The sequence below is a fragment of the Octodon degus genome, unplaced genomic scaffold, assembly GCF_000260255.1.
Source record: "Octodon degus isolate 3935 unplaced genomic scaffold, OctDeg1.0 scaffold00176, whole genome shotgun sequence".
NCBI classification, from domain to species: Eukaryota; Metazoa; Chordata; class Mammalia; order Rodentia; family Octodontidae; genus Octodon; species Octodon degus.
The window spans coordinates 1,323,203-1,336,635 of NW_004524752.1; the positions used below are offsets into that span (position 1 = coordinate 1,323,203).

The 13,433-nt window shown below is 45.2% G+C and overlaps 1 protein-coding gene across 3 annotated transcripts in view; it reads right to left on the bottom strand.

The window, feature by feature from the left end:
- Cacna1e (calcium voltage-gated channel subunit alpha1 E) overlaps positions 1 to 13,433 on the bottom strand; it is a 325,607-nt gene that overhangs the window by 290,160 nt on the left and 22,014 nt on the right. For all 3 annotated transcript variants that reach the window (XM_004643428.3, XM_004643429.1, XM_004643427.1), the window contains exons 2-3: positions 7,736 to 7,841; positions 6,793 to 6,932 (exon numbers count right to left, since the gene is read on the bottom strand). In XM_004643428.3, the coding sequence (XP_004643485.1) occupies positions 6,793 to 6,932; positions 7,736 to 7,841 (246 nt within the window). The remainder of the gene's footprint in view (positions 1 to 6,792; positions 6,933 to 7,735; positions 7,842 to 13,433) is intronic.

Here is a 13,433-nt window from a genome sequence, read left to right on the forward strand (position 1 = left end):
AGGTTCAAGTACACACTCTCAGCTAGACCAGGCTGACATACACACAGACAGACAGACACACACACACACACACACACACACACACACACACACACACAGTCCTCTCCAGGAATTCTTTCCAGTGTACCACTTGCCAGGTTCCCAAACACATCCTGGTGTCTACTAGCTCCGTGCTCCCTACCCCCTCCTCCTCCCAGCAAAGCTCCTCTTCCTCCTTTTCCAGCAAAGTGTCCCAGTTCAAACCTCATTCTCTCCATTTATGGTTATCCCCTTTGAGAAGCTTTCCCTGAGAAGTGTCTCTGAGCTAGGTAGGATGCCCTTTTCCTAAGTGTGAATGACGCATACCATCACTGTCCCCATAGTGGGGACTCCATAACTCACCTACAATTTACCTATAACCAGCACTGTGCTTGGCACATTGGGTGCACCCAACAATATCTCTAGCAACTGCCTGGGTCTGGGTGACAACTTGGACAAAGAAAGAATTTCAGACACTCCCCAGAACTTCCATCCATAGTTAAGGAATAAACAAAACAGATCATCTCCTACTGCAGAACTGGCAAAAATGATGGCAGAGCATGCTATGTATGAGCTGATTTTCATTTTTTGATGGGGAAATAAACTGCATCACCATACATGAAGAGCTCTGCATGCAGAGAAGATATGTATTTCCACCAGCACTTTACCATGTAACTGAAAGAAGGATTTCCTAAATGGAAAGGGACAGCACACTTCTCAATATTGTGTCTCAGCCTAAGGATGCACAAGGGAAATAAGACGACAAGGCTGCGTTGCTCAGAAACATCGAGTGTCATCTCCGAGCTGGGGCAGCAGCGTGACTCAGGCAGGGAGCCCAGTCCCTGAAAGCAAGCAAGATCTTGTTCAGACTCTGGCTTTATCACGAATGATCACCTACCCTGCCCCATTTTCTGCAGGCTCTTGTTCTGAGATCCCTAGTGGATGCCTAAAGGCACAGAGTGCCAGACCCTGCACATACTGTTTACTCCTAGGCATGTACACATACCTATGATAAAATATAACTTGTAAATTAGACACAATAAGAAATTAATGACAATAATAACCAAATACAACAATTAAAATGATATGTCATGGTAAAATTGCTAATATCAGGGCCATTATTAAGTAAAATAAAGGTTACCTGAACACAAACATTTTGGGACCACAAAGGTGGATCTGACCACAGAGAGGATGGTGGCACTATTTGTGGACAGTATAAACAATGTGAAACACAGGATAGAAGATTGATTTCTACCCCAGGAGAGATAGAACAGGATGGCTGAAACTCCATCATGCTACATAGAGCAGCAAGAAATTTAAAACTTATAAATTATTTATTTCTGAAAATTTCCACTTAATATTTTTAGGCCACAGTTGACTACAGTTAACTAAAACCACAGAAGACAAAACTGTGAATAGAGAGAGAACACTCACTGTTCCAAGAGCAAGTTATTTAAATTGCCTGTGCCTTAGTTCCCTCACCTCTACAATTGGCCTGGGTAATAATGAAATTTAAAAATTTGGCCTTACGGTACAATGTTTTAGGACTATCCATACTATTTTATAAAACATGCCATTCATCATAGACTTCAACGTATGGCAACATTTAATATATGTCCAATGCATGTGCTGGGTTTCACCTCAGCCCCCTCATCCAGGAAAAAGTACCCAAGAGGTAGCACTGAGAACTTGGTAAAGGGCCCCTGAGGACCAAAATCCCAATATCTCTGATTGGGCCAAAGAGTGAGGTCTCATCTTTCACTTCCTTAGAACACAGTGATCAGAATGTGAGCGAGCCAGGCAGACACAGCTGTAGTAGGGAGCCCCAGGAAGACCAACGGGAAAGCACAGGAGAGACAAGCCCTCCCCAGCCCATCCCAGGCTTCCCTCAGTATGCATCTTGGTGTCCAATGGGTGACAAGACATTCTGAGGTTGGAGAAAGTGACTCAACACAGCTCGCATTTTTTAAGCCCTGGCCAGAAGCATGACACTTGGCATACCTCAACAGGAGCCATACACTTCAGGTTCCACAGTGCATTATTAAGATTAATGTATAATAGAGACTTCAAATAATTTGGAATACTCCAGGTTGGCCAAGAAGTGTTTAAAAACAGCATTGCCTGAATTTTTATAATGGTAGAAGAAATCCCAAGTTCTATAAGATAGAAGTTTGTTAAGAAATAGAAAATTCTATTATCTATCAACAGAATGAGAATACTTAAATGTGTTTTTCTCAGTTACTTCTGCATTTAACAATACTAGTTTTGCTAAATAAATAAATAGATGGATAAACAAGCAAATAAGCCAATTAATAAGAGATCAGTTGGATCTTCAGATCTAAGTTTATGCATCACACCACATTGTGCTGAAAGATATCTAACATGCTCTCTCAGTTACAGAGCAGGGAGTTGTATCTGAAGGCCAGAGAGAAGTCTTAGGAAGGACACCTGGGCTCTGATCCTCTTCCAATCACGTGTGCAGTCCCAGCTTTAAGTTGAAATCATTTGCTTGACTACACCCTTCTGTCTTTCCACCAGCTTCCCAGAAGTCAAAGGAATGTGATCTCAGAGTTTTGGGAGAGTTTGAGGTTGTGAGGTGACTGACAGTATGGGAAGGAAAGAGGTCAGGAGCTTGGAGTCACACATGTGGGCTCAAGTCCTGGAGCAAGTGCCCCCTAGCAAGCTGCATGACCTTGAGGAGCTCAGCTGCTTTATCTGTAAAGTAAGGAAAATAAAATCCTTTCTATGGCTTGAATGCCCCTCCAAAACTCATGCTGAATATGTATATGTATCCATTTCCCAAGATGACTGCAATTATTATATAAGATAAACATACACTAACAAGATGCTTCATGTGGAAATTTAATTACCATTGTAGTGGTATTAAGATACGAGACCATTCAGAGGTCACGGGGCCATGAAGTCACCACCCTAATCAATAGATTCAGGCCATTCTCAACAGAGTCGGTTAGTTATGGGAGGTCATAGGCTCCTAACAAAGGGATCCATTTGGATCCTTCACCCCTTTGTGTGTGTTTCCTCACTCTGTGATGTCTTTCATCATGTTATGTGGCACTAAATATCAGTACTGTGCTGCTTTTGGACTTCTGAATCTTCAGAAGAATAAGAAACAACCCCTGTTCTTTATAAGTTACCTGGCCCCAGGTAATCTGTTGTACCAGCAGAAAATGTGCTAAGACAATCTTTTCCAGAGGATTATGAAGATTAGATGAAGTACTATGCATAAATGTATCTTGTAAGTCATGAACAACCCTAACCTACTAAGCATACTAAAGGTGAGAAGATCAGAGGTGGCCCAGGCACCATCACCATTCTCTCAGCAAAGGTCTGTGCTGAGCCAGCTGTCTGACTGCAGCACCCACCTGCCTCTCCCCTCTCCCTCACCTCACCCTACCCCACCCCTGCCCACCTCTAACTCAGAGAGCTAAGATACTGTGCAGCCGCAGCCTTGAGCACTGTGTCATGTTCCTGCACCTGTCATCTGTCCCGTGCACAGGAGTAAGATGCCAGGTGACATCTGGAGATGAGGTGGGAAGGAAGAGCTGTCAGCAGGGACTCCTGTGGGTGCAGGTGGCAGGAAGGTAAAAGGTGAACACTGTGGGGCTTGGGGTAGGGTCCCTAGAATAGGGGTAAATTTCAGCCCTGGGTTAAAGTGTACAGTTTGACCTCCAGAATCTCCTGAGAAATGGGCAACACAGGCAAATGGCTTAATATCCCTGCGTACTAGCTGGCTCATTTCTGAAGTCTGCTCTGCCTGCTTCACTAGGCTGGTATTACAATACAGTCCATTGACTCTGAGACCCCAATAATTGTAAAGTGCACCATAATATAATGTATCACTAGGAGAGAAAGAAAAAATGCCATCAATTGAACTCTGTCCTACCACTATTGTAAGACATAGGCTGATTTCAGAGATGGTTCACATCTTAGAAGCAATACAATGTAGATGAACACCCAATCTGAGAATAAGACAAAATATTGATTAGAACCACAAGCCTCAATCCTCAGCAGGGAGCTGAGTATCACCCCTTCACCTGCACCTGTTCTCATATGAATGAATTAAAGAGAAAGAAATCTATGGCTGCCTGGAAAACAGCTAACAATTAGTCTAGAGGGGACAAGACAAAGATCTTTAGGTTCAGATGGAAAGCATGGGCCTGCAGGGCTATCCTTGAAGGCAGAAAAGCCTGAAGAACCTCTAAGAAAGGGAGCTGAGAGGGCTAGGGAGACACTATAGACAGAACCAATGACCTGGCCCCATTCAGCACCTGCACCCCATCGAGGCACCCTGGACATCCAGGAGAGGAATGGAGGACCTTCTTGGTCATGTCAGCAAATGGCCCCTGATAAGCCCTCAAATCTGCTCCTTCAAAAGCATTAGCAGCCCTTATTACAGTTGCTGCAGTTCTTCCTTATCCAGTTAAGCAGTCTGGTTCCTCCACCCCCTCTCACCCATCAGAGTTCCCAGATCCCACACTAGAACAGCCAGATTCCCCTGTAAAGAACAACTGTCTGTGGTTATCTTCAGGAGTTCTGTTCCAAGACCGCTTGCAGACACCAAAGACCATGCAATGCCCAGACACCTTGCATAAAATGGCACAGTGTTTGCCGGCAACCTGTGCACAGCCTCCCTTCCACATACTTTAAATTATCTCTAGATGACTTATAATACTCAGTACAATGTAAATGCTACATACACATCACCAGTCATTATTCTGTACTCTTTAGTAATGACATGGCAAAAAGTATGCGTGTGAGCAGAACAGACACAATTTTTCCACAAATATTTTCTATCCACGCTTGGTTGAACCCATTACACAGAATCTATGGATACTGAGGGTTTCACTGACTTCAACTGTCAAAATAGCTGGTAACATGTGACAGCCAAAAGATGTATGCTGAGCATCTTTAATGGTTATTTATCATTGCAAAAGACAGAAAGCAATCTAAGTGTCAAATATCACAAAACTAAGAAGCAAGCTATGTGCATCTCTTTAACAAACTGCTGATCAGTCATTACAGAATTTTTACCAAACTATGGAATAAGTAACATGTGATAGGCACATGCTATATTGAGAAAGGCAACAAAATTACAGGCATTTAAAAAGAGCTTGTTTAGCATTACAGGGCTGGGAAAAAATAGTCGAAAATAATCAAGAATTTTTCTTAAGCAGTGAACTGGTTTTCTTATTCTTTTGATTTTTAGTATTATTGTATGTCCTTTCATGAACATATCATTATTCAAACTAAAAGCTTGGACAAAAAATTTCAACTGGTCTCTGACACATATAGTCTTGAATAGGACCGATCTTGACAAATACTACTCTACACTACACAGCACTGTGCTTCTAGACAGAATCATCACATCTCTAAGTGACTCAGATTCCCATTTGGGCCTTTTCTTATACAGTACATATTTATTTTAGAGACATTTAAAACATCACCCAGGCATGCTGCATTTTCTACAACAATGTACTCCTATAATACTGTGTACAAAATGTACCTTTAGGTACTAAATCATACTTAAAGTCCCATCGCAGAATTTTGGTAGGAAAAATAACCTCCAGAAAATCTCATTATAAGGCAACACATGATTTTAAACATGAATAGTCACCCCTGTTAAGGTGTCCATCCCATACATCCAAGGTGCTGGCTGCTGACAAGCTCTGCTCCAGTCCCTTATACCTTCCACTCTTTCTTCCACTTGATCGCAATTAGCATAAAGGTCAATGACAAGAGTTGTGTCTGTTCCACAAGACAACAGTCCCCAATCCCTTATCCCTCAAAGACTTAGCTACTTCCTATCTCACTCAATTATTCTTTGGGAAAATTTCCTCTTTTTCCCCTTTCTTTTGGTCAGTCAGAAAGTTGTGAGATACTCCTGGCTCTTTAGCTTTGCATACTGACCAGGCAGAAGGGAACTTCCAGACCATATTCATAACTGCCGTGTCCACACTGTACTGCTTCCCTCCCCTGTAGCTACCTGATTCAAAACCCACCAAGGCCTAGAAATGCAGCGTGGCACGCTTACTGCCACTGCAGCCAAGCCTCGTCATATCTGCTGTGAAAGGGCTGTGTCAGCCCCATGTCCTTCACTGTAGGTATAACCAAAAGAATGCTTTATCAGATATTTAATAAATGTACCAGCACTACATATGCCCTGTGACACCAGGTCAGGCCCATAATAGTATTACTATGTTACTCTCCAAGGAATTGCCAAATATTTTAACGTGACTCAATTTTGGGCTATTAATAAGTATGTAAATCATTAAAAATCCTATTGTCAGAACACGAGTCTTAGTGATCAGTTTAGAAAATAGGCTCAGGGTCTTCTCCAGGGCCCAACACAAACTGTCTTCAACCTTATCTTTTGACTCATCTCTTGAGGGTAGTTCTCAGGCTAGGACAATTGCTTGCTGAAGTGAAAAGGCTCCCTCCCCAGGCAAGTGTGGGTTCAACAATCTAGCCCAGCACAGAATAGGAAGCCAGACCTGCCTAGGAGTTCCACACCCTCTGTCTAATACCACCAGAATCTCCATGGGGCATTCCCAAGCCTCAGGAGATGGGTCTTCTGTGGTCCCACCCCAGAGGGAGTCTTATCCGTGAGCATTTTTTTCTGTATCTACTCCACAGTCTGTTCTTTCCACCCCAATGTCCCTGCACCAGCCAGAATGAATACACATATGCATACACAAAGTATGTGCCACTACACCTACACACACATGAAGAGGGAGTACAGGGAAGAGAACTCACCCACTGAGGACCACAATGAAGTCCATGACATTCCAGCCATTGCGGAGGTACGAACCCTTGTGGAAGATGAAGCCCAGGGCCACGATTTTGATGCCTGCTTCAAAGCAGAAGATCCCAATGAAATATGGTTCTGTTTTTTCCTGTGGGCATAAGGAAGAAGAGCACCAGTAAGAGAATTGTTCCCCATAGACACAAGCAAAGGCACACTCTGACCACTTCCTGTGTGCTTGTAGGTAGAAAGTGAGGGTAGTGAGGAACTAAGGAAGACCTGGGGCTATAGGTTTACTGTGACTCGTAGAATACACAGAGCAAGGGGGCCAACTATAGACACAGACACGTGTGGGGTCACACCAGAGACTACACCTCCTTCTGCTACAGGACCCCCATGGCTCTGCCCTGAAGAAGCTCGCCTCTCCATTGCTGAGCTTCACATCAGTTAAAAATTCAGAGTGCTCATGGCCAGGTAATCAGGCCAGAGCCACTCACCCACACATTTGTATTTTAAGCAGTTTGTTTGCCCTCCTCAGGGAGAATACATTAGACAGGTGAATCATTTCTTTGGGGAGAGTGTGGACGTCAGCATTTAGCGAGTATGCAATCACCAACACAAAAGGCTTAGCGCTTCCTTGGCCCTCTCTCCTTTGCCCTCTCTTATTCTTCTCACTTGGGAAATCCCTTGGGAAAGAGGAACACAGCAAATGGCCTTGTGCTTGCCCTTTCTTCCTGTCTGGCTCCCATGTGGTGCACACACGTGTCTGCGAGGCCTTTCTGTCCTATTCCTAAGCCCCAGTGGGGCTTCCTGTGACCTTGTCCTTGGCAAAGAGCAAGCTCTTCACAGAGAAGGAATGGAGGAAAGGGGAAGAGAAGGCCAGAAACCCAAGTGGAAAGGAACCAAGGAAGAGGAAGAAGGAGGGGAAAGGGTGGAAGGGAAAGAAGCACATACCAGTCTCCGGGACATTGGGGTCTTGTCATCTTCAGGAAGATGCTGCTCCAGGGCCAAGACGATGCAGTTAGCAATGATGGTGGCCAGGATCATGTACTCAAATGGCGTGGGAAAGGAGAAGTTAAGGAATAGATTCACCTAAGAGACAGGGACGCAGCCTCCCAGATGGCTGTGTACATAAACATACAAACTATCAAACCCCGGTGTGATTAGGATTTGTATTAGCAAGCAGGCAGGCAGGACAGTGTATGGTCCTTAGCATGTGAAAAGTAACCACGTGGAACAGGTCCATGAAGAAGCATCTTCTTCAGGAGAGAGAAAGAGCCAGTAGGTATCAGAGTTAGGCATCCAGCAGGTGCTCTAGGTACTGAGTGAATTCAAAGAAAAGTCCAGGAACTAACAAGGGCTGCATATGGATGAAAGAAACATGATTAATGCAGTAGCAGGCACCTCGTTCTTACTGTTCAAGCCCCTGGAGTGGGAAGCATTGCTTTGGCAAGGACCCAGCTGCACCTGTCTTTTGCCTTGCGGAAGTCACATCTGGACCCTCTTACTCTAGAACCTCTTTTCAACTGAGTCACAGGGGAACCCCTAAGAACTAAAGCATTCTTCCCATGTGAAGCCCCTTTTACTTTAATACTCAACTCAGATGTCATCATGCAGTCAGTAGTAGTTTGCTTTCTCCTACTTTATTTTCTCTTATGCTTCCACATCTACAGGACACATAAAGATACAGCATCTCAAGACTGCAAAGCACAGGCCTTTAGGAAACAAACTGAGTCAAATGAATGGATGCAGCTTGTTTCTGTTGTATTTTTCAGAAGGTAGAAGAGGGACTCCCTGCGTCTTTTTGAAAAACAGAACTGTGACTCAAATCCAGCCTCCTGACTCCCGCTGGGAGGTCTTGCTGCATGCACAAGGGGAGGACTGTGAGAAAAGAAAGGGAATCACCACTCTCCCAGGCCCCAGGCATCCCACATGTCCAGATTTTATTCTGTAACTACTGTCATGACAAACACAAGCCAGCTGTTGTCACTAGCCATGCAAGGAAATGTGTGCTCTGGCAGATTCCAGAATCTAGGCGGGAGAGAAGAATAGCAGACCTGGTAAGGGGGAGGAAAGGACAAAGCCATTCTGCTGTCTCCCCACAGAGCCAGGCTGGTGGTGTAGGATATAAGGCTGAAAGCCCTCCCTTCTCATGCAGAGGGAGAGCAAATCATAAAGATTCCCCCCCTCCCCTGATGTCTTCTATCCCATCTTCATGGGGATGTCTCTGTCAATGAAAATACTGAATGAGTATTGGGGATCTTGGGGGAGGGGCAGCTCATGGTAGTCTGCATGCCCGGGCTGAGTGTGCACAGAGATGGGAGTGCCCCACCAGCTGCTCTGGGCTTGGTGCTAGCACAGCAGCCTGGGAAGGGGATGTGACTGGCTGCGTGTGAACCTCGAGTCCTCCTGCTTCCATTTGGCAGTGCCATCTCCTCCCCCATCCCCATGCATCCCTGAGTCACACACGTTCTCCAGAAGCTGGCCGTCTTTCCTTCCCACATGCTCCCAGCATCAGACAGCTCCCCTGTCCCAGAGACAGCTCTGCTGCCCTCTGCTTCCCTGCTGCCAGCCACCAAATCTGGAACCTGGGTAAGCCTCGAAGGACCGTGGAGCCAGCTGCTGCCTCCACATCCCTCTGTGCTTACTCGAGCTATCCCAGCCTCACCAGTGAAAACCTTTTCATCACTCCTGGCCATTCCTCCTTCTTCAAACTCCCTGAACACCAAGCTCAGCTTCTGAGAATTAAGCATTGCGTAGGGACTCACCCAGGTCACATGTCCACTTTCTCAGGCCTGGTCCACCAACACACCCAGGCAAGGACACCAGACCCACTCACCACACTTTGAGAAATTCTTCCCATGGCCAGCTCTAAGGCAGAGCTCTAACAAATACAGAGCAGCACAGGACCATCCTGAGGCTATCCTGGGGCTGATGGAGACAGCCAGGTATAGCTGATAAAATGAAGATGAGAACCTGACAGAAGTGGCTGCTGAGGATTCCATGCCCTTTACCCAAAACAGGCTAGAAAGAGCACTGATAGTACACCTGCAGGTTAGTGACAAATCACAATAGCAGCAGAGGGTATTTAGGGCATAATTTCTATAGTGCAGTCCATGAAATACTAATGCTACAGGAACTTACAATCAAATAAACTAGGGAAAGCCTGGGTTAAATAAACTTAAATAGATTTCTTCCCAGCAAGAAGACCTCTTAAAGCTTTCAGTACTATTCTCTCTCTCTTTCTCTCTTTCTCTCTCTCTCTCTCTCTCTCTCTCTCTCTCTCTCACACACACACACACACACACACACACACAAGGGATGCGCTGGGAACCAGACACGGTGTATTCACACTTGTTTAACCTTACAACCTTCTTTCGCAGAGTTTCTTTCTTGGGAATGCTGTCCACAAGAACACACTTGGGAAACCCTAATCCACGACAAATCCTAATCCTAGAGTAAGACTAGTGCCTTTCCTATGTCATGCCCTGTCATTTTTCTGAACAAAATTATTTACGAAGGTATGGGTTCACCTAGCTATTTTTCGTGGCTAAAAGCGGCAAGCTACAAACTCAGAAACCTGCTCCGCACATCCAAGGAGCCTGGGCCCTGACCTGGGAAGTGGGCCTGGGAACAAACAACTTCTCATCCAAGCTGCAGACATCACTAGCTCTTGAGAGTCTGCTTCAATCTTTCATTACTTCTGAGGGTTGAGTCTTCTTTGCATAAAAGTAAAAACCACAGATCTAAAAGTAGATGAGCAGGCAAGACAGGCCCTGGCAGTCGGGCATCCTGAGATTATCCTGCACTGCAACTCCCCCCACTGCTGCGGCCTCTGCAATCCCCACCCCTCACTCCTTGTCCCACACTGGCATCTACCCAGTCATGTCATCTCAGTCTAGAGCTCACTGCTAGCACCCTTAACCTCCACTACTCCAGAAAGTCCACAAGCAGACATGGGAGGCTTGTGGCAGACTCAAGGCAAGCCCTGGAAAACCTGCCTTTCTCACTTCAGGATGCTCAAGACAGGAGTGCTCTTGGATGCAGAAGCTGACAAGTGAAATCTCTTGACTGGCCAAGTACCCAGATGCCTGACAAGTCATGAGCTTCCAAAAACTGTGCTGCCCAAGACCCCAGGGAGCAGAATCAGAAAGTGATAGTTTGACAATTCATAGGTTCTAAAAGTACCTTATTTCCAATTCCCCCTCCAGCCAAATCCTCTGCCTCCTGTCTGATGTCTAAGGATTCATTCAAAGCTTCAACCTTTTCTCTTACAATTTTTTTAAATTATTAATTTTATTCAGAAACAAATAGCAATGAGATGATTTCAAAACAGGTTAGTAGGACAGTTACAAATAATTAATGCATTGCATATTGTTGTCTTCATAGTATTCATAGTATAAGATGCAGACATGATATCCTATCCATACACTATTAGTACAAATCTTTCTTCTCTCTCTTATAATTTTGAAAACTGCTCAAATGCACAAACCCTTGGCAGGGATGCCCCTTTAGGACATCGAGGGCACAGGAAGATTTCACTCCGGGCACTGAGACTGTGATGTGGAGTGCAAGATGAGACTCTGGAGGTCCCAGGGGTCTCCAAGTTTGGGGAAAGAGGATCAGAACCTCCTCTTAGGGGAGGAGAGCAAAGCCAAATGCAGCACTGCCTGGGCCCCAGCCACTTTCCTGCAGCCTTTTTCTTTAAGTTCTTTTCTACTTCCCATTCTGTCCTTATAAAGGACAGGTATTGATGTGGTGCTTCTGCTGTCATCTGCAATATCCTTTCTCTTCCTTTCTGGTCATATGTCAAGTCCCAGTCAAAATGTTACATCGTGAGATCTTTCCTTGTGCCCATTCCTCTTTGCATTGCATTTTTCAGTCTTTTCTTTTTTGCTAGTTTCTACTATCTCCTCCAAAGGGCTTTGCTGAACAGCTCAGTTGTTTAAAGTACCACTTGGGTAAACGCAGGCAGGCACATAGGACCACAGGTCAATTCCCAGCTCCAGAAGCTATATCAGACCTGCCCTTAAGGCAGCCTGAAGTAGAAAAAAAAAAAAACCACTCCTTCTATCTCCTCCAAGACACTACACCTTTAAAACAAGTGTTTCACTTAGCTCTCCACTGATAGCGCTTGCAGAGGCCCTGGGACACAGCAGGAGCTGCTAACTACAGGGCCGAGTGAAGACGAGGACCTCCACTGAGAAGTCACCCACTCTGGCACAGACTCACTCCTCTAACTTTGCAGGTGCCCAGCTGAACTTCAGACCCAGTGGAAGAGGCCCTGCTACATTTCAAATGGAAGAAAAGCGTAGACTGCAAATAGTGGCCTATGGGTCAGGCAATGGCACCTCCCAGGCGACACAAAGATGTGACTTGGGCAGCTCAAAAGAAGCCTCCAGGAGGATCATCTCTTCAAGCCCTTCATGGCATGGAATCGCACTCAGGGGCCTGGTGAAATCTGCACAGGACTTGTTCTCTCTGCCCAGGAATTCAGCAACGCCCAGCATAGTCAGTGCCAGATACGAAGCGTATTTTGCACAAGCGTGTTTGTGTTTTGAAACCCAGGACAGCTGCAGCTCCTGAAATAGCAAGGCTTGGGATCCTGAAGCCAGGGATTTCGCCTGCCTTGTTCACCTCTATGTGCCCAGTGCCCAACATTGTGTGCGTATATAGTGGGCATCCAATAACTTATTGAATTAATACATTAATAATCAATTATAAGTGAACAGCACAGGGAAATGAGAGCATGAGGTATCCTTCAATAAAAGGTGGCCCATATTCTCTATATTATATACCCATTTGAACTTTTTGTTCTGTACACTGTATGCACACATTATCTATTTTAAAAAGACAAGGAAGAAACCAGCATGCATAGAAGAGCCTTTAATGTTAAAAGAGAGAGAGAAGGGGGGAAATTCTGTCTGCCTAGAAGAATAATGAGTTGCTCTGGACAGTAGGGTTATTTTCATTTTCTTCTTTACTCCTTCATCTGTTGCTTGAGCATTATAATGAGCATGTATTAATTTATAATCATAAAATCAATTAAAGCTGTAGACATGCTGAAAAAAAAGCGCCCATCCCAAGGTGAGGGCAAAGAGGAAAGTGACAGTCATGGACATTAGGATGAGATTCCTGAGAGGATGAAAACCAAAGAACAAATGGGTGGGCCAGAGCAAATGAGGAAATGACCATGAAAAGTGCTTTGAAATCACCCCCAGGCTCCCTTTCCAGTCTCCCTGGCTGCTCACCAGGGACCTCACTTGTTCAACTTTCCTAGCAGCCGCCCCAGACGCCTCCCCATCTCCTTCCAAGCCCATTAATGAGGACTTGTGTCGCTCCAATTGTCCTTTCCCCTTCCCTGTCTAGCAGCTTTAAGACAATCATTAGGGAAATGATAAAAATAGGTTTGCTTATTGATTTATCTCCTTTACCCAATGCTCCTTCCTTCAACCAGTTGACTTGTTTCCTTAGCAACACAGCTAATTTGAGCAGTGTTGCTGGCCTGCACACCTGCCATTTGTTCACTGCCTTCTTAAGTACTGAAAGCTGGGGCAAAGAAGAGGGCTGACCTCCTAAGGTTCTGCGGTGCTGAATAGATGTGCTTGCTACAGAGCCACGGGGCCTGACTCAGGGCTAAGCCTATCCACTG